Here is a 20965-nt window from a genome sequence, read left to right as displayed (position 1 = left end):
CATGTGCTGCCTTTGCAGGTCTTTCCTCAAAGGTGCTTTCCATCCATAGTGTGTGCACAGGGTCCAGGACTCTCACTCGGCTGTGAGTGTGGCTCCCCAGATTCCCCTGACCTTGAGCATGAGCCAGCTGGGGTCATTTTAGAGAAAACATGCAAAGACACTTAGAATGGCTGAAGGTTGTTGGGTCTGTGTTTGAAATGACTGAACTCACAAAAAGGGTGTTTTCCTTCTAGCTAAGGGGAAAGACAGATAGGGAAAGAAACAGCCTGATCTGTTCTGAGGAGAGTAGAGGGCAACGTCCCATTTCCAGGCAGAGCAGATATGCTATGGGGAATGGCGTGAACATGGGGTGGGCAGCCAGAAGTGCGTCTGAGCTGGTGTGGAGGTGTGCTCAGTGTGTCCGTGATGGCTGAGACCAGGGACCAGATGCTCGAAAATGTTTCAGCACATTCTTCTGAAAGATTAAGACCTCTGTTATTTAATTAAATATACCTGCAGTATTGTTACTCCTGTAAAGGCAGAAATTCCTTGATATCAAATGCATGGCTTCACCTAAATTTCAGTGGAAAGATGTTGATGTGACATTTGTGTTGTTTGCATGTGAAGAACTTCAGGCAGGATAACCCTAGGTGCTGCACATTGACACACAGCTCTCTGGCTGGCCATGACTTGGTCTGACACCAGGGGCTGATTTGCCAGGTTCCCCCCTGTCTTGACTCGAGTTACCAAGATCCAGCTGGGTGAGGTCGAGGTCTAGAACTGGGGCATGATGAGCCTTGTGAGGTGAACTTGAGCTCTTAGGAGCCTTCCCTCTGCCTTTACACCCAGTGGGGTTTCAGTTGATTGGTGAAGCAGAGGCTTTGGGAGGAGCAAGAGCCCACACGTGGTGAGTGAGGCTTGTACCTCACTCCTGGATGGGTCACGAGGAAGTGTGCTTGTCCCTTGCTGAAGGCTCCAGAGTCAGTGCAGTGCAGGCATGTGGCACTGCTGTGTGTATAGTTCTTGCTGTGTATGTGCCATGCTATGGCCAGAAGGGATAGATATGTTTGGAAGGGATTTTTAACTCAAGTGCAGAATGCTTAGTGTGTGAGCTCTGTTCCCGCAGGGTGGCTGATGAAAGGAACCAGGAGGACAGCAATTGGTAGCACTGGTGGGAATGTTCCTATGGGCTAACCCCCCACCCAACCCAGTGGTTTCCAGAGGTTTGGGCTTGGGTGCAAGCATTCAGGTGAAGGTGGCCAAGTGTGTCAAAGCATGGTCACCAGATCCCTCAGTTTAATGGAGTAGCCAGTCTGGATCTGACCCTGTGTGTGAGGCTGTTTCTTGTTTAGCAGTTTTACTGCTATGTGTGAGCCAAGTCTTGGCCAGGGGGACTTCAGGGTACCTGCCTTTATATTCACATTCAAGCTGCGTGCTTGAGTTGTGTAGAATTTATTCTAGAAGTTAATCGAGCATTTCTCACATGCAGTTAAATAACAGCATGTGATTGATAACAGCCAATGATACAAAGAATTTTCATAGGCATGTATTAACTTCCCATCTGGCTTCACTTGAGTGACCTGACTGGGCACGTTTCTCTGTCAGCCGAAGCCCTGGCAGAAGGGGTGGTAGCTATTGGGGATGTGTTCATAGCCAGCCACCCTAGAAACTCACTCTTCTTGCAGCTGCCCAGAGAGGCTGGGGTGCTGATGTTTCCCCATTTTATGGGTGAGGAAATAGAGGCACAGAGAGGTTGAGCAGCCTGTGTGGGTCCCACAGTGGGTGGAGGTGTTTTTGAGTCTGTATATCTGGGCAGCCTTCTCTCTCCAGTGCCTGCCTTCCTGTGTCCGCCTTGTAAACACCACAGCAGCATGTCCAGTGAGCCACAGGGTGGTGGCTGGGAACCTGGGCTTACATGTGGGCTGACTACAGGGCACGGGTGGAGGACACCTGGGGAGTGTGGCCACACAGCACCAGGGTTGGAAGATGTGGACTGTGGTGAACGACTTTGTGCAGGAGTACAAGGCCCCCAGGGCTGAGCCAGAGTGGTAGACAGATGGGTTTCTCAGCCCTGGACAGGTAGCTTAGCCAGGACGCCAGCCTCGTGCCTGCAGGCCCCAGGAGAGACGTGGAGCCAAGCCTAGCTGGGCTGCAGAATCAAGCTGGTGACAGCCCCAGGCACCCCCGTGCCCCTTACCAGCCAGCCCTTTTGTCAGGGATGCGGTGCAGGCACAGTGTTAGTGGAGCTTTCCGCAGGCCCTGCGTGTCCCCCAGGCACAGCTACTTGGCACTTCTGTGTGCTTTGTGAGTGCATTCTCCTAAACTGTTTTATCATATGTGTTTTAAAAATCTATCTCATTTATTTTAGCATGTTTTCCTGAAGTAATGGCGCCTTAACCAGGGCGGGTGAGGAAACTTGTTCGCACTGATGCCAGTGTGTGGAGCTCAGTCCAAATCATTTCCGATTCCTAGATATTGTGATCTAGAGAAGCAGGTGGCTGGCCCCTGGGGCATGAGTGTTACATGCTAGATATGTTTGTGTTCCCTGTGTAACACATTTTGAGACAGAAGGCCTTTTGGTTGAGGCAGCATTGTGCCTTGGTGCTGGGGTGGCTGTGGCAGGCAGTAACACATCTGTGGGTGCGTGACCAGCCTCGCTGCGCTCTGCTCTTGAGGGTTAGAGATGACTTTAGAGTCTTTGCTCTCAGTCGATCAGATGCCAGACACATAGTGAAGCTTGTAACTTGTGAAGCTTTTCATTTTCAAAGTGAACTCTTGAATTTAAAATATCAACCTTACATATTTCAAATGATTTGTGGGTATATGCAGCTTTCATAAAATAAAATGACACATGGGGCTGGGCTTGTAGCTCAGTGGTAGAGTACTCGCCTTGCATGTGAAAGGCACTGGTTTGATCCTCAGCACCACATAAAAATAAAATAAAGGCAACGTATTCATTTACAACTAAAAAATATTAAAAAAACCACGACACATAGTAATAGTGTATACTACTGGATCATTTAAGTTGTTTCTCTTTGTCTTTTTAATATCACACCTCCGGTAGCCCAAATCAGTCCTACCGCGAAACCCCAGTGTCTTGGCCCCGCGTGGCATGCACTCATGCTCTCCACAGAGCCAGACAGCTGCCTCCCAGGGTTAGACCTGGGAGCTCGGCTCCATGTCCTTTTGTATTGGTAGTTTTTAAACACCTGTTGCAACAGGCTAAAATAGTCTTCTCCCAAAGACTGTTCAAATCAGGCATGTGAGAATTGCCCTCAGTCTTTAGGGCTTCTGTGCAGATGGGTACTCTGAAGGAGTGGGCATTTCCTGCCCTTCCTGGGACTCCTTCCTAATCCCCAGCCACTCCTAGCAGTTAGCCCTGGTCAGAACCATTTAATGTCTGTTCCCTCTGTTGGCGCGCCTCGGGTGCAGTGTAGAGTGCTGTGGGATCCTGTGTGAGGTCCCCTTAGTTCTGTGGCTGTTTTGTCCTCCTCAAGGTAAGTGAATGTTGATTGTAGAAATCGTGACAAGCCAATATTGATGTGTGCGAAGCACATGTTCAGCTTTCTCCAGAAAGTAACTGTGCACTTGGGCCCAGGGTACCAGACCGCAGTCTCTGGTTAGGGACAGGCACACAGTGTGGCCCGAGGGACCCCGGGCTGCCCCACTGCTCGACAGATGGTTGTGTGTGATGCTTTGTTTCCTTGATTGAATTAGTGTATTGGTGGACTTCACATTTATAGTAAGTTTTATGATAGATTTTATAATCTTCAGTTTCAAAAATCACTTTATTTATAATTTTTTCAGGAGATAAATCTCCCCCTAAACTTGAACCATCAGATGCATTACCTCTTCCTTCAAACTCGGAGACTAATTCAGAACCACCAACCCTCAAACCAGTAGAACTCAACCCCGAGCAGAGTAAACTATTCAAAAGAGTCACATTTGATAATGCATCACATAGCACTTGCACTCAGAGCGCACTGGTAAGCGGACACCCTCCAGAGCCCACCCTCGCCAGTAGTGGCGATGTGCCGGCGGCGGCGGCCTCCGCAGTGGCGGAGCCATCAAGCGATGTAAACAGACGCACTTCTGTTCTCTTCTGCAAATCGAAAAGTGTAAGCCCCCCAAAGTCTGCCAAGAACACTGAAACCCAGCCAACTTCTCCTCAGCTAGGGACCAAAACCTTTTTGTCTGTAGTCCTTCCGAGGTTGGAGACTCTACTGCAGCCACGGAAAAGGTCGCGGAGCACATGTGGAGACTCCGAGGTGGAGGAGGAGTCCCCGGGAAAGCGCCTGGACACAGGTAAATGTCAGGGGCGGCTGCCACGCGACATGCTCTTCCTCCAGGGGTCTTCATATGAACTTTTTGGTGCTGAGCTGTTTTTTGCAGTGTCCTGTTTTCTTATTTCCAGAGAAGATGACAAAAAAAGGTGTTTTTTTTTTTTTTTCCCCTTCCTTTCAAAAGCTCTGGATTGAGTCCAGGGTTGGCACCCTTGTGAGGAGTGTTCAGGCCAGGGCTGGTCCTGAGGCTGCAGGGGAAGGGCCTTGATTTCTCCTTTGTCTCCTTTCTTCTCTGTGTTTTTTAAAACTCAGCTTCACGTGTGGTTTGGTTGAGCACCTTGACCATTCTGTGTCTGGGTGAACTGTGAGTGGCTGCACCGGGCACTTGCTGGCCTCTCAGCCCTTCCCAGCCCTCTGGAGGGTCTCTTGAAGTCCCTGTGAGCCCAGGACCCTGATTGGCAGCTGGACCTTCTGTTGCAGCACTTAGCACGAGTCTAAAGGACAGGTTTTCCAAGTGTTTGGCGCAGTGTGTTAGTGCAGTGTGGCCTCACCACCTGCCGAGACAGTGCCAAGCTTGTACAGGGCCTTGCATCCGTTCACCAAGATGTCCCAGGCGCCCCTCCATGGCACTCCATGAAACTGCACCATGCTGTTGTTGAAGGGAGCCACCTTGGCTCTTTGGCAATCTCCAAACCTGCTCCTCAGGTGAAGGCCAATAAATTTCTTGTGTTCTTTAAAGATTGACTATCACCAGTCATTCTATAATGGCTGTGTAACTGGAAGGTGCCAGGATCAGATCTTTTTTTGTTTTGGAGGTGTTTTTCCTTTGGTTTCTGGCCCTGGTCAGAGCTTGGTTCCTGTTTGTTCATTGTCCACCTCTTATACCTAGATAAACAGAAGCGCATTTCCTCTCCACTGCCTGAGTGCGGGTGGTTTCCTGTACCTCTTGGCAGTGAGAACATGGGGCTGATGTAGTTGTTACTTCATGTCCCAGAGTGGGTGCTGGTCAGATGGGGAGGGTAGTGGGTGTGGCCAGCTGCAGGGTGTCTGCAGCCTCCCACCTTTGGGGGACTGCTGGCCTGAAGTACCATGTGGATCTTTGTACATTTCCTCCCATAGCTAATAAGATACCATGCTTTTATAAATTGTGTGTGGGAGGTGGGGAGAGAGAAGTTGAAGGTGAAGGGTTGATAGGGATTGAACCCAGGGCCTTGGAATGAATTTTCATTTTGATTTGCTTGTGCAATCTTATAGGAACTTTCTACCTTTGTCCTCTAATTCCAATGGGTGGATATTGCATTATCATTTAGAAATTTGATGAGACCCCTGACTCTATGTGAAATGAAGTGATTTGAGTGTTTCATAAGACACTGTTATGAAGGTAGAGGTTGGACGTTTCTAGCCTTGGGACTCCTCCTTAACTATGCTTTTGCCTTTCTCAGCCAAATTTAGTAAAAGACTTTTCCACCTTGTGATTTGAGCTGACTGGAAAGGCCCAGAGATGGTAAGCAGAGGGTTACAGTGAAAGGGCAGGCCCCAGCTGTTGCAGGCTCCAGTCTCAGGTGCCTCTCCATGCAGAGCAGATTTTAGGCCTTGTGTCTGTTGGCAACACAGGGCTCAGGGTGCTGTGGGAAAGGGGACCTCCGTGTATCTGGTGTCCAAGGTTGTGGCCTTCCTCTGCATGTGCAGGTGGCAAGCTTCTGCCAGGCAGGCCCTCATCCCAGTAGGCCTTGCTGGATGCTGCTGGTGGGCTGCACCCAGAGAGGTGGTTTCAGGGGCTATGCACACTTGTTCTCAGGTGTTGCTTGTGCCCCTTTCATTCTTGTTTCTGTATTTCACTGGAGTGTTTTGCAGGTTTTCAGTGGTGACGATGAGTCTGAAGGCAGCCTTACTGCGGACCTGTGATTTGTGTGACCCACAGTGTGCCTTGGCCCTGACTGAAATGGAGGTTTCTGCTGCTTGTTCCAGAATGGCAGTAGAGTCAGTGGGTGCAGGGTGCATTCCTAAGCGTGTTCCTGAGCAGCTGGGAACCTTAATTGCGCTAAGATCAGACTCTTGGGAGCAGCAGGTGTCCGCCGCTGTATCTGCTTAGCCCAGGGTGGGCCAGGTGCAGGCTGAGTGAGCCAGTCCTGCCTTTGTACTAGCTGTGTTTCCTTCTGAACTGTCTGGTGCTCTCTGTGCACCTGAATTTCTAGCTGGAGTTGTAGTCCGAGGCCTTGAAGTATTCAGAAGTCCTGATTTTTCCCAGATTCACTTTTGTGCTTTGAACTTATAGGAAGCTCTCTGGTATTCTCCAGTGCATTGCAGGATTCCAAGTTAGATCAAGGAAACACTTGTTGGTTCTGAGACTGCTCATCCATCTGTCATTGTGCCACCCTGGCTTGTGGCTATGGGATAGGCCTATGGTGCATTAGGCCTTATGTTGGCTCAGGGCCCGTGACTCTTACTTTCCTAGGTGTCACACCTTCGGAGCTGGCCCTGATTACTTTCTTCCTCTGTGACTGCTCGCTTGTTTCCAACACTAGACCTTCCGTCCAGGGCGAGTGCTGGAGTCTCCTGCTGGAGACAGTCGTGAGTGGGGGGCGAGCCAGTGAGCTGCCTCCTGCACAGGGAGGGGGCTGAGCTGTCTCTGCACTTCCAGTCCCACTAAATGGCTTTTTCGCTGTTTTCCAGGTTCTCATTTAACTGCTAATATGCTGGGTAGCTCCCTCTTTGGATCCTAATCCCTTTCTCTTACTTCGACTTGGACTGGAGTGGGACACAGAGCCATCGCTGCTCCTTGCCTTGCACGTAATTCTTGCGGATCATATTGGAATCATCCGTTCATCCATCCTCTAATCAAAAACACAGACAGCAGCCGTTGGAGAACTCTGCTGTGGCCAGCCCACCCATCTCTAAGTCAGCCCAGCGGGGGGAGTGGCGCTGGTGCCCCGGCATCCCACTTCAGCTGGTGGGACTTTCCAGCACTTTGGGCCTCCCCGTTTGGATAGTTGTGAAGGAGGCGAGGAGAGCCTTGTTCTGCGGCAGAAAACTGTCATAGCATGGACAACATAATTGGACAGTCTGAGCTCCATCCTGAGCATGCCCAGACCTGGCCTCTGATGACCTCTGAAGATGGGGCCCAGACACCATTTTTTTTCTCCCTCAGTTGTTAGCATCTTTCATCTCTTGGTTCTCTACCTGATTTCCCCTTTCCCTTTGCTTCTCTTTCCTTTGCTTTTTCCTGGAGTATCGAGCAGCGCCCACTCTGGCTGACTGTGTGCCACGTCTGCTGGGCCAACTGGCAAGTCCTACCTGCGGGACCTGGAGTGACATCTCGTCCTGGGCTCTTGGCCTGTCTTGGCTGTCCCTAGCTGTTCTGCATGAAGCACATCTCTGCAAAAGCAGGCAGTGGCTGGAGTCGTCTTTGTTTGCTATACTTTGGTTGAAAGGCGGGAAAGGGCACCAAAAGTGCAGTTCCCTTGGGCAGGCAGGAACTGAAAATGTGCCAGCAGGAGATGTGGCACCTTCCACTGGCCTGCGGTGCTCTGGCCCCCTGGCCTGGAGCAGGGCAGAGGCTTGACATGCCTGGAGGATGTGGACTACGAGACGCTGGGCCTTGGCTCAGTGCCCACTTCATGTCATGTTACACGAGTCCAGGAAACACGGTGGTGGCTTGTTGGCCACAGCAGGGGTGAGGCTTGTGTCCTGCTCGCACAGGCTGAGCACACATGGTGTCTCCATTCTCAGGTGTATCTGAGACCATAGGGCTGAAGGTGGAGGGCAGAGAGCTGGCCTGCCCAGCTTACCAGGTCCTGGTGTTCTCATCCAGTGCAGCCAGAGGGTTTTTGGCATCCACGTGGGTGGGGACACCTTGATCTCCCAGGGAACCACCTGGGGGCTTTTCCCTGCCATGTGTGTGAGCTGCTTGGAAAAGGGAGTCCTGACTGACTCAGGAAGTCCTTTGGGATCACCCCAGCAGCCCCAGGTGTGCTACAGAAAGTCCTGGGTACAAGGGAGCTACCAGGGATTCTTTAGCTGTTTGCTTGGCTGGGTCCCCCTGGGCTTGATGGTGTCTGTCCTGGTTCATGGTCTGCTCTAGAGCAGGGCAGTCCTGGGGCTGGTCTTGGCAGGCTCCATTGTGCTTACAGGTGAGTGCTTGGGGCTTGGAGCAGTAACTCCTTCAAAGTACGCCCCTTTCATTTTTTCACTTGTTCTTTATCATAACACCAGCCTTTTCAATGGCTGAAAGTTACCACTGTATACATGATTTAGAAGCTTGGTGCTCTGTGATATCCTGCTGTTTGCAGATGCCCTATGGGCCGGGTGCTCATTCTAGACTGGGTGTTGTTTAGTTCTTTGCAGAGTTTAGGGGAAGGGGTCCTGGTGAGCTCAGTGGCCTCAGTGCCATGAGAATGTCTTGTCCTGAGCCTGCAGCTGGTGGGAGGGATCAGCACAGGAGGCCAGTCCAGGGGCCATGATGGAAGTAGAGGCAGGAAGGGTCTGTGCCTGGCTATTGCATCATAGTCCTGTGGCCTCCAGGCTGTGGCTGCAAGGCCTTTCTGAGGCTGGCCCAGGATCCCTGAGCCATACTGCCTCCTAGGGCATGTCCAGGACCTCTCTGAAAGCCCTGCAGGGTGTAGTCTGGCTATGCAGGTGTCCCAGCCCTGCTTCAGCTTTGCTTTTTCCTGGAGTATCGAGCAGCGCCCACTCTGGCTGACTGTGTGCCACGTCTGCTGGGCCAACTGGCAAGTCCTACCTGCGGGACCTGGAGTGACATCTTGTCCTGGGCCCTTGGCCTGTCTTGGCTGTCCCTAGCTGTATCTGCATGACACCCTCCTGGTAACGTGGCCTCGAGCTCTGCTTTATGCCATGTGCCTAGCTCCCAGCAGGTGTCTGCCCCTTCTGAGGCACTTACTGCGGAGACCTTGTGAAGTAGAAAGCTCTGGGTGTACACAGCTTTTCCGCTTGTACGTGGAGTGCCCTCTAAGTGCGTGCTCTGGAAAACTAAGTGGAAGACATTTGAACATTCTCTTTTTTCTCAGAATCACGGACCTTCCTCTGTGTTTTCATCTTTTGCTTCCTGGGTCACTTTGGGGTCCCAGCCAGGCTCCTTGGTGTGGGTTGGACTGATGCCATCATTCCTGGGGGCACTCAAGTGCCTCTGGGCTGTGTGCCCTTCCTCTTGGCTTGCTGTCACCAGGCTGGTTCTGTGAGTGGCTACCACTGTTCGTCATCTTCCCCCAGCTGGCCTCCACCAGTTGTGTGGGTCAGGCTGGCTGCTGCTCTGCCCTCAGTTCCTTCCTTGTTTGAGGTCGTCCTCCCCAGCTGCCCCTGATGGACCTGACATTTGGCCTGGCTGTGCTACTTGGCCTTTGTAACTGAGGGTCTTGGATTGTACACATCACAGGGAGCCAAGTGTCCCTTGAGATTGCACTTTGTCATCTGAAGTCACTGCATTGGGTTTTCACTCAGGCTTTGGAGTGACGTTTGTCCCTATACCTTGAATGAGTGGCCTTGGCTGCTGGGCCATGTGTGTGGTCCTGGCTGGTCCTGCTGATGTCCTGGGCTTTTTCCTGGGTGGAGGCACCTAGGCTGGTGCCTGCTCGTTCAAGACCTTGAGACTTACTTGCAGACCCATAAGTCTGTGGCAGCTTGGTTCAGTGATGGCAGAGGGCACTAGGCTTTCAGTCCCTTCTCAGACCCTGGGTCCTGAGCATGGGATCCGTCTGTCCCATCTGTCTGTCAGTCTTTGCCGAGTGGGCTACCTATATTGACTTGGGCCAGAGTTGGGGCGTGCGTTCCTCTGCTCCTGGATCAGTCAGCCTGGCAGCACCTCTGTGACTTGAGTGTGGCACCAGACCCTGCCTCAGCCTATGTGCCATCTGCACTGCAAATGAGCAGATGTTGAAGGTGTGAAGACGCTTGTTGCATGTCGGAGCCCTGTGTCAGCAGAAGCAGGCCCTTTTCACGGAGGGGAGGCAGGCAAGAAAGCACACGTGCAGTTGGAAGTCTGCAGTCTGGCCACGCACTCCAAAAGATTCCTGAAAAAACGCTTTACGTTATTACTCTGAAAATAGATTTGCAATTGATTTGTTTTAAGGATGAGATAAGCCTGAAGATGGGATTCTGTTTTGGAAAAATCACTCCTCCTCCTCCTCCTCCTCCCCCCACTGACACCAGAGGGAGCCCTGCCAGGTGTGCGGCCCAGGACATGCCACCCCTCCCAGCCTCCTGATCCAGAGTCTGGCTTCTTCAGGAGGAAGGGCAGAGGAGCTGAGCTCTGCCTTGATTAAAGCACTTTTTACTCACTAAGATGATGGAGTTGTATTTGTCCAGCCACTAGACACTGGGACCCCTTGGAGTCCACCTCCCTGAGCAGTGCACCCATGTGCTTTGGTGCTGGTGGTGTTGGGGGAGCCTTGATGAATGGGGGCCTCACTTCCTATTTTGAAGTATTTTACCAGCATTTTTCAGGTTCATGTTAATACCTGTCTTTTGAAATAAAGCTTTAAGGAAAAAAAATAATTTTCTATGCCCTGCAGATCTGCAAGTTTAGACATTTTTGGTGATGGTGATTGTGCCCCACTACCTTGGGCATCTGATGGGCCTTGTCTAGGGTTGGTCCCCTTAGGGAGGGCAGGCTGGCCTTTGTCACAAGTTCATGGAAGTATGTGTGACCTGGTCATTTGGGAAGGGATGGCAAGATGCCCTTGTCTTTGCCTTCATGGGACCTCTTAGAAAGTCTCCTTAAGAAGAGTGCCTTCTTCCCCCACAGAATAACTGACTTGTGCTTACTTTTATTGCTCACTTCACTTGGATGAGCGCTTCTGGGTCTCCGGTGCTGTGAGCGCTGGGCTAACTGCTGCAGGTCACGGGGTGAGAAGGGTTCTTTGGAGAACACAGTCCATATTGAAGAAAAAAGTGCAGCATAAGGCCTAGAAAAGTCAGACGTGGGCAGCAGCCTTGGCAGCGCTTGACCCGGCACCTGCCCACCTGTGTTCCAGGTCTCACCAATGGCTTTGGGGGTGCCAGGACCGAGCAGGAGCCAGGCAGTGGCCTGGGGAGGAGAGCTGCACCCCGACGGCGCTGTGCATCCGAGTCTAGCATCTCTTCCAGCAACAGCCCGCTCTGTGACTCGAGGTGGGCACTGGCCTCATCTCCACTCTTGCGTCTCCCCAGCACTTGCCTGCCTTTAGCTCCCATCTTAAGACCCCTCGAGAGAGGCTGGCCTGGGGTCCATGTGTGTTTTCTGCCCTGTAAAGATGAGTTCCCATGAGATATATCCATCTGCTTCTTAAAACTTAATTAGAAGTGGAAAATAAAACTACATAAAAGATGAGCACCATTTTAGAATCTATAGTTAGAGTTACACTTTGTCTTTTTGTCTCCAAATCTTGCCTTTAGCAAGATGGGGTCAGCATAGCCCAGCAAGCCTGTCTGCCCCATGGAGGCCACTTTGGCAGCTGGAACAGCCCTCACAGTGACAGGCTCGTCCTCCTCCAGCCCCACCAGCAGGCCAGTCCTAGGGTTGTTAGGCTCCATCTTTGCAACCTCGCCTGGTGGTTGGCAGCTTCACCATGCAGCCTGGTTTGGGGGAAGCAGTGGGTAGGGCCTTCTGTGCTTTGGGTCTTAGTCCTGGACTGAACTCTGCTTTTCCTCCTCAAGTTTTAGCACACCCAAGTGCGGGCGAGGCAAGCCTGCCCTTGTGCGCAGACACACACTGGAGGATAGGAGTGAGCTGATATCCTGCATTGAAAACGGGAACTATGCCAAGGCGGCCAGGATTGCAGCTGGTGAGTTGTGTATGTGGCCTCTGGTGAGCGTTTCAGGGGTGAAGACTGCAGACTGTCCCAGGGAGCACTGTGCCATGAGCCGAGACCACTTCCCTTATGAGGGACTCTTGTGCTGGGCTCCCAGGACTGCCCTGGACCTCATCAGGCGGGCTCTAGAAGGCTCCGGATCATCCCCGCTGCATGTGTTTGTTGGGTTCACTAGCCATTTGCAGCTGAATGGGTCACAGTGGGCTGGGTGGGGGCTGGGCTGGCCTGGCTGGTGAGTCCTGAGGACAGAAGTGCCCTCTGTTGCTTGGGGCTTAGGATCTGGTGGCTAGGTGTCCAGTGAGGCAGCTGCATGCTGTGAGGGTATCAGGGCGGAGACCTGAAGTGGGGAGGGCAGGGGCAGCAGGGAGGCTGGTGTGGGGCAACAGGTGATCAGGCCATGTGGGCTGCGGCAGGGTGCCATGGGGACTGGGAGAGGCTGATGAATGAGAGTGTACTGCCATGAGGAGGGGCTGGGGCTAGTGTGGGCTCTTGGAGGTGGTGGGTTCTGGGAATGTTGGGGATGGGTCCTAGGAGCAGGTGGTAGTTTTATTGCAAGTGGCCAGGATTGTGATTTTGAATTTGAGGTTTCAGTTTTAAAAGATGCATCTGTATCAAGCCAGGGGCCTGCCCGTGGAGAGAGGGTCTCAGGAAGTGGGGTGTTGGGGACCTGGCATTATAGGTGTTATAGGCCTTGGAGCTGTGGATGGCATGGGATTTTCCAGGTCATAGGGAGGCACGTGGGCCATGGGCAGGCTGTATGGGGAGTTGGGGGGGGTACATGGTTGTTCCCTGACTTCCATAGGAGGGGCAGTGGGATGGCTCTCTCTCCCTCAGACCCGGGGATAGTGTTCATTTGACTGCCCTCCTGCTTGAGAGGCCAGGAGCGTGCTTGGGAGTCTGCAGCCCTTAGACTGTGTGGCTGTGCTGGGCCCTAGGAGCACTGCGGCTCTCCTGGGTCACTCACTGCTGGGGCTTCCTTCTTTCCCAGAAGTGGGGCAGAACAGCATGTGGATTTCCACTGATGCCGCAGCCTCCGTTCTGGAGCCCCTGAAAGTGGTGTGGGCCAAGTGCAGCGGCTACCCCTCCTACCCAGCGTTGGTGAGTCGGGCGCTGTGGGCGGGGCCTGCTCTGCTGGGGCCTGGGACCCAGTGCATGGCCTGTGCTGCTGGCAGTGTGTGGCCGTCATGGCGGGAGGCAGGTGTGTGAGTGGCTGCTGGGGGTGTGCCGGGCGTGCAGCTCTGGATGTGAGCTCTTAGAGTGACTGGAGTGTGCCCTTGGCAGATCATCGACCCCAAGATGCCTCGAGTGCCTGGCCACCACAACGGTGTCACCATCCCTGCCCCACCCTTGGACGTGCTGAAGATTGGAGAGCACATGCAGACCAAGTCCGATGAGAAGCTGTTCCTTGTTCTGTTCTTTGACAATAAGAGAAGCTGGTGAGTGTCAGCAGCCAGGGCTCTGCAAGACAGGATGGGGCTGGGGATTGCTTCCTGCTCAGTGCGCTGGACCCTGCCATGCTGTGTGGGGCCAAACTGCCACAGAGTGCTGGCTACCTTGGGTCCTTGCACTTCCAGTGTGCATGGTGGGGTCTGAGAAGGGCATTGTCTAGTGACCCCACAGGGACTGTGGGGAGGACCATCAAGCACTGATTGATCTCTCTACCAACAGCCTCCTCTTTTTCTTCTTGAGTCCTGGCCAGCTTGAACTCTGTTTCTTCTTTTCCTTTTGGTGTCTACAGTGGTGTTCCAGGGGCCCCTGCAGTGGGCCTCATACTCTGTACTCTGTCAAGATGCAGGTCCCCTCTGCCTAGAGCTCTCTGCATGCATCATCTGGCTCTTTCATTCCCCAGCTCTGCTTCGAGGCCTAGAGCACTTCGAACCCACAGTGTGCCATGGTTCAGAATCCAGAACCCTCTCTGAGGATGGGGCACACCACACCAACTGTCCTGACCATTTGTGTCACCAAGAGGAGCATCCAGTTGGGTGTGGGCTTTCCCTATCTGGCCACAAGGAGATGTTTCACTCCACTCCAGGGAGCCAGCCACTCTGGGGCACACATCTGCACCCTGTGCCATCTTCTCTGCCTTGCCTACCTGTTTCTGCTGGCTGCTTGGCTGCTGTTCCTTATCACACCTGGAGGGAGGCTCCTGTGGCCTGGCTCATCCAAGGACCTCTGTCGTAGGTTCTTGCTACTCCTATCCTAGGGCATCCCCTTGTTCTAGGGCTCACCTGGCCTGTGTTGAATGTGTGTATGCCTGTCCTCAGGGAGGAGATTTGGAGGAGATGACTGACTGGTTCTCAGAGAGGGATGGGGAAAGTGGGGATGCACTGTGCACGTTACCTACTCTGCTCCTGGAGGAGTCTGGTCCACACCAGCCAGCCTCAGCTGGGCATTACCAGGCTCCTAGTCCACAAGGGCTGGTGGTTAGCGGTTACAGAATGTGCATATGGGTCTTAGTTTCCCTACTTTTTCTTTAAAAAGGCAGTGGCTTCCCAAGTCCAAGATGGTTCCTCTTGGTGTTGACGAGACCATCGACAAGTTAAAGATGATGGAAGGGCGGAACTCCAGTATCCGGAAGGCTGTGCGAATTGCTTTTGACCGGGCCATGAACCACCTGAGCCGTGTGCATGGGGAGCCGGCCAGCGACCTTAGCGACATTGACTGAGGCAGCTCCTGCAGAAGGCTGCCCAGGCCGTCGCCAGCCGTGAGCCTTGTCCATAGTGTTCATAAGCTGTATATGTTTGTATATTGTTCAAAACTTAACTTATTCTGATTTCGTAGTCATAGTTCTTTTAATTCTTTTTCCCAGGGGCGGGGGGAGGTTTTGTTTTGGAGTTTTCTATGAAACCATCTCGTCTTGGCGCGTAGTGGGTGGGGTGCGGTGTGGGCAAGACGCTCTGGTGGTGCCGCGTGCCTCACTTGCTTCCATCTGTATGTAGCTTTTTTTTTTTTTAAAAGACTTTTGAATGTTTAATAATTTTGTAAATCATGCTCTTTACACAGAGTACCACTTATTTAATAAGACGGGGATGTAAATTTACAATGACAAATATGTATTTTAAGAAAGAAAATGACATTATTTTGAATGGTACTTTGTGCAAAGAGATGGAGAGTAAATTTATGCTGTGTGCATCACTTGCAAATCACCAAAAACACTCCCGCCAGCGTGACGCCAGGCGGGGGCCCTCCTTCTCATCGTCCTGTCTGCCCTGAGTCTCCTCTGGTCCGCCCCGACTCCTACAGGCGTGCCTCCCAGCGGATTATTTATTGTAGAAAGTGTATTCAGTTGCTTTATAATGAAAAATAAATTTGCAAAAGTATATTGATATGCATTTTTATACAGGCACATAAAAATTCAACTTGGTTTGGGAGCAGAATGTGTTGCGTGATTATATAAATGACTCTGGCCTGTGTGTACTTTGATTTTGTAACTTGTAATCTTTTGTTTACAATGAGGGGCTTTCTGTAACTTGTTTTAATTTAGAACACTTTGGTAGCAATAGAACTTTGGATACATTTTTGTATGGTACATGTGATGTATATAGAATTAGTACTTTATTTTTATTTTTAAGAGGTAAAGCATTATGTTAGGGGGGGAAGTAGGGTGGGTTTCCAAATTTGCATTTTTTATATTAAAAATAAAGTCAAGATTTGGATGGTGTGGGCCTTTCATTCCTATATCATTAGGAGGCCGGGCACACGAGTGGCCTGAAGGACAGGGTGCTGGGGGATGTGGACAGATGCAGAGCAGGGCCAGGCCAGGCAGACGACATGCCTTGATCTTAAACATTGCCCTGGGATGGCATTATTTATTATTTTGCCTAATCATATTTTTATTTTAAAGCTATAGTTACTTAAAAAATTTTAAGTGTTCTTCTTTTAAGTCTACATTGTTTGTAATATTTCCATAGAAACTTGAAATAAAAAGTCTTCCTTTTGATAGTTTTTGTCTAGTATTTGGCAGATGCCTCCTGTTTGCTGTGGGCACACTCTGTGGCCCTTGTGGCAGGCTGCCCCCGACTGCCAAGGTTGATGTACACCAGGCCTGGCCAGGCCGGAGTGACTGGTGGTCCCAGGACCACGCTGGAGAGGTATATTGGCCTGGGGTTGGTTTCAGGGATCAGAGGAAGGAGGAGAGGGGCAAAAATCCTGGTGGCACAGCGTCTGTGGGTCAGTAGGGACCCGAGAGTGGAGCTCGGGGGTGCTGCTGGGATCTGCTTGAGGCAGGGTGCCATTTACCTGCTTTGTTTCCTAACCACCCCCACCCCCCCGCCGCAGATCCTGATGTGCCGAGCTGAGAAATCTGCTCGAGTCAGGCTCTTGTTTCTGGGATAAGCTTTGGTTGGCTTTTGACCTCTGGTGCATCTGTCTGGGTTAGCCTATGTGGGGGAGAAGGGAATTGGGGCAGGGTGTTTGGGCAGCAGGAGGGTAGGTTGGCCCTGTGCCTCTGGTATGCTGAGGTCACCTGGAGACTGGCCTGTGTCCATGCCCTTGACCCTGGGACCCTACATAGCCATGCCTTAGAGCCCCTACTTGGGTGCTATTCAGGAGGCTTCCAGAGTCTGCCTGGTCTCTCCACCATCACCACCTGTCCCAGCCCCGTTGCCCAGAACCCTTCCTTGCCCCCGCTGTGGTGTAGGGCCAGCTTGACTCCATCTGTCCAGGTCTGTCTGCTGTCTGGTGTCAGCACTGCACTTGAATGGGGGCTGGCCACCCGGCCTCATGCTAGACAAGGCCTGGGTCCTTGACACGGCACCTTGAGATGCTGGACCCCGTCAGGAGTGGGAGCTCGGCTGTTCAGGGCTGAGGGTGTTTGGTGTTTTTTGGGGACCTCCTGGAACCTCCAGGGGTGGGTGTAGAGGGCCCCCGAGGTCCCTTCCTGTGTGGGCACCTCCCTGAAGGTGCCTGGGCTAGGGTCCTATCACCAGCTCTCGGGAGGTGACCCTGGTAGTCTTCTGAGGCTCACTCTGTGGGATTTCCCTCTGAGCCTCATTCTGACCCCCCACACCTGTCCCTGTCCCCTGGCTAGTACTGTTTGAGCCTATCTGGGTGCTGTACCTGGCCCATGGCTTGGGTTCCTGTGCAACCCTGGGTCCAGTTGGGCTCTCCTCTTGGGGCTGGGGCCAACATGGACCTGTGTACTGCATGTGGATACTCTAGGTCTGATACCACCTGGTGACCTCCTGTGGAAGTAGCTTGGGGCACCTAGGTACTCCCTTTTGTCCTGCTTGGTTGTTCCTCGTTAGACACCCCTGGCCGCCTCTTAATGCACATCAGGCTTGTGTCCCTTCACATTGGGGGCCAGCCTCGCTCTCCACAGGAGCCACCCTGGAGGAGGCTTATTAGTAGGAGTTCCTAGGCAAGGATATAGTGGCCACTAGAGATTTTGTGGATGCCAGTGTCTGCTTATGTCAGTGTTGGAGTCCTGCCCTGAGTGCCCCTGGCCGCGCATTCTGGGACCTGGGTGGCCCCTATGGGGTGGGCTTTGGGAATGTAGGGACAGCTGTGGGTGTGGCAGAGCCCCAGGCTAACCCTGCCCATCCTCCTCCCTCCTCCCAGCTGAGGAAGGGTGGGGCCTGCCACTGAGCTTCTGGACACCTCAAGGTCCCTCCTGACCCTGACCCCGACCCCCTGGCATCAAGCACCATGGCCAGGGAAACTTCCAGATATTTGAGCAGCTTTCTCTGGTCTCAGCTGTTGGGCTCATGGGGGGCATTCTCTTTGCAGATGCTCAGAGGTGGAAACAGATCCGGAAGTTCAGGAGCCCCACGGGGCACTGGCTTCCCGGGATGATTCCCCCCCCCCCCCAGGGTATAGTTGTTAGGGTGGATACCTGTATTAGCTCCTGGCCCTGAATGGGCAGCACTGAATGGGAATGAGCATCTCTTCTCTCTAACACTGAGGAACCAGGTGTGGGGCTCAGAAGTTGTGGCTGGGGGTGGTCCCCTGCCTGGCGTCCCCCTCAGGCATTTTCTTGCACCATAAACACTGAGCCCAGTGATGTTCCTGGCTCATGTCATATCCACCCCTGCCTGGCTGTGGGGCTGGGCTCTTCCCAGCTGGCTTTCAGCTCAGCAGGAAAAGCCAGTGGTGGGTTTTGCATCAATCCAAGGAGCTGATTTCTGGCCTCTAAGTGGATGGCTTTATGAATCAATAATGTTCATTAAAAAGTTCATACTTCAATATTTCAATTTCTAACCCACTGAGGGTATTGAGCAGCTGGTGCGAATGCATCTCAGTGAATGGATGCCAGCGTCTGCATCTGTGCACTGTGTCGTGCGGCTGTGGTGGCTGGCTTGGGGGCTGTGCCCGGAGACCTGCTGCTGTACCCATCTTCCTGCACTGCTCTGGGATAGTGACCTTCTCCATGTTGTCTTTTTCCAAGGTCCCTGTAGGCAGGAGTGTCCTTGGCAGTGTTAGCAGTTCTCCTGTGTTCAGGGTGGACACTGGTTTGTACATGACTTGGTGTGGGATCTGCTGGTTGCAGCCTGTTACAAGCCAGCATCTTTGGAGATATGGCAGATTTGCTGCAGTTTATACATGGCAGGTGCTTCAGCCTTCTCCCTGACCCGTACTTGGGCAGTTTGGGGGCTTTGCTGCCTTTGTGAGGATGGTTTAGAACTCGATGGGGCTGTTAGAGCTGAGCTTCCTTGGGTGGAGTGCCCCTGGGTGGGGGGCAGGTGGGGACACTGGCAGATCTGTGGGGCTATGGATCGTGGCTGACACCCCCACCCTACTTACAGCCCACTGTGCCACACAGTAGGCACCTGGCTCCCGGCCCAGGTATGCCCACCTGCACTGTGCACGGGTAGACAGGTCCTGGGAGGGGACTGCATAGCCCCTAGAGGTGGGCTTTAACCATTTGAGCAGGAGCTCTGAAGTGCAGGGTGCTGGGGGCACTGCAAAAGGGGAGGCAAAGATGGCCAGAACAGAGGCCATCTACAGCTCTGGCCTGGTTTGGGTTTCCTTTCTGGGTTTAAGGGTGTCCTTCCTGGGGTGCAGGCATGGTCCCTCGCTGGGGGAGTTAACAGGGTGCCGCATGGGGAAGACATGGGCAGGTGCAGCCTGAGGAATGGTGACGGCCCAGGGAGAGTCCTCTGGGTGAGGGTCTGGAGGAATCCTGGGGGCCTGGGGGAGTATGGTGAAATGGCCAGAGTGGACAGGTTGGACATTAGCACAGTGTGGGGATATGGAATGAAGATGGGCAGAGGGCAGGTGACAGATGTTGCTGGGGGAACAGAAGAGGCAGGAAATGAGAGTGGCTGGTGACCTTGGCCAGGGGCTCCCTGGAGTGGTAAGGGTGTCGAGGCTTGCCCTTCAGTGGGTATTGGTCCCTGGGGGAGCAGACTTCTCCTTCACAGGAGGCTTGCCTGTGGGGTCCAACACTGCAGGGGGCCTACACCTGCTCAGGCCACTTTGTCTGGTTCCCTGTGCCCACCTTTATCTGGGTGTTGTCAGGTGTTTTCATGTGTGACTTCACATGTGACTCGAGTGGCCGGGTTCGTGTTCCTCCACTCCAGACCTGGTTCCATCATGTTGCGAGGATTCCCGGGTGAGTTCCAGAGTAGGCTGATTTTCCATCACCTGAAACTTACATGAGATTTCAATGTCTTCACATTTTCCTTTTTTCTGTATTTATTGAGGCAGTCATGTGGTTTTGTCCTTTATTATGGAGGTGTGTTACATCAGTTCAATTTTGGAGCTAAGGCGACCTTGCATTCCCGGGATAAATGTTTTTTGGTCATGGGCACAACTCCTTCTTGTCGACTGCTGAATTCTGTGTGCTGGGGTCTTGTTGGGGGTACTTGGGTCTGTGCGTGAGGGTCTGGCATGCGTGTTCCTTGTGATGTCTTTATCTGTCTTTGGCGTCAGGCTGATCCTGAACTCATGGATGGACTGGGAAGTGTATGTTCCATTATTTTGGGAAGTTTTGAAGGGTCGCTGTCATTCAGGTGTTTGATTATGGAGCTGGATCTTTTAAAATCACTGTCAGGCTCTTGACTTGCTACAGGTCTATGCGTCCTTTCCACTTCTTGAGTCAGTTTTGTTAGTGATGGTTTGTCCTTTTCATCTAGACGGTCTCATTCATTGGTATACAGTTGTTCCTAGTATTCTCTCGCTGTTTCTCTCTCTCTCTCTCTCTCTCTCTCTCTCTCTCTCTCTCTCTCTCTCTTTTTGGATGCTGGGGATTGAACCAGAGGCACTTTATCACTGAGTTTCATCCCCAGTCCTTTTTATATTTTATTTTGAGAAAGGGTCTTCCTGAATTGTGAGGTTGGCCCTGAACTCGATCCTCCTGCTTGAGCCTCCATAGTGTTCTCTTACAAAAACTTTTTATTTCTGTTGACGTTTGTAGTGAAATCTCATTTTTCATTCTTTTTTTAAAAATATTTATTTTTTAATTGTAGATAGACAGAATAACTTATTGAATTTATTTTTACGTGGTGCTGAGGATTGAACCCAGGGCCTTGCACGGGCTAGGTGAGTGTTCTAAGTTCAGTTATTTGAGAGTCCCTCCCTGTGATTGTAGCTGAAGTTTGAGTGTTGTCAGTTTTGTGATTTTCTTCTTTGTTGTTGTTCAGTTCTCTTTTTCACTTATTTTGACTCTGAGCTTCATCATTCATGTTTGGTTTCTAACTGGGCTGTGGCCCACCCTGGCCACACTTCCTGGTGAAGACTGAGGCCCAGGCTGTCACGGGCCTTGCTGTGTCGCTCAGCCTTTGCCCAGTTTCACAGCTGTGGTCTCTACATCTGGGTGGCTGTGGTCCGGATGGGGGCTGCCAGGGCTTCTTAGAGCTCTCTAGTAGGAAGTTGTGTGTGGAAGTGTGGGGCCTCTCTGGTCTCAGATGGACCAGGGTCCAGATTTGTGTGTGGCCTCTCCCCTGCCGTTGATATTCCAGG

General features: G+C 52.3%; 1 protein-coding gene across 7 annotated transcripts in view; it reads left to right on the top strand.

Annotated features, from left to right (window-relative positions):
* The window catches only part of BRD1 (bromodomain containing 1), an 84349-nt gene that overhangs the window by 38463 nt on the left and 24921 nt on the right, over positions 1-20965 (top strand). For 3 of the 7 annotated variants that reach the window (XM_081309355.1, XM_081309356.1, XM_081309360.1), the window contains 6 exons: positions 3787-4284; positions 11249-11384; positions 11910-12037; positions 13053-13162; positions 13346-13500; positions 14546-16004. In XM_081309355.1, the coding sequence (XP_081165481.1) occupies positions 3787-4284; positions 11249-11384; positions 11910-12037; positions 13053-13162; positions 13346-13500; positions 14546-14729 (1211 nt within the window). In that variant the 3' untranslated portion in view covers positions 14730-16004. Of the gene's footprint in view, positions 1-3786; positions 4285-11248; positions 11385-11909; positions 12038-13052; positions 13163-13345; positions 13501-14545; positions 16005-20965 lie in introns of those variants that run through there. The other 4 variants (XM_081309358.1, XR_014023990.1, XM_081309357.1 and 1 more) reach the window with 4 other exon arrangements.

The sequence above is a fragment of the Spermophilus citellus genome (genome assembly GCF_964194105.1).
Source record: "Spermophilus citellus genome assembly, chromosome: 10".
NCBI lineage: Eukaryota > Metazoa > Chordata > Mammalia > Rodentia > Sciuridae > Spermophilus > Spermophilus citellus.
This window is presented reverse-complemented; position numbering and strand designations above follow the sequence as displayed.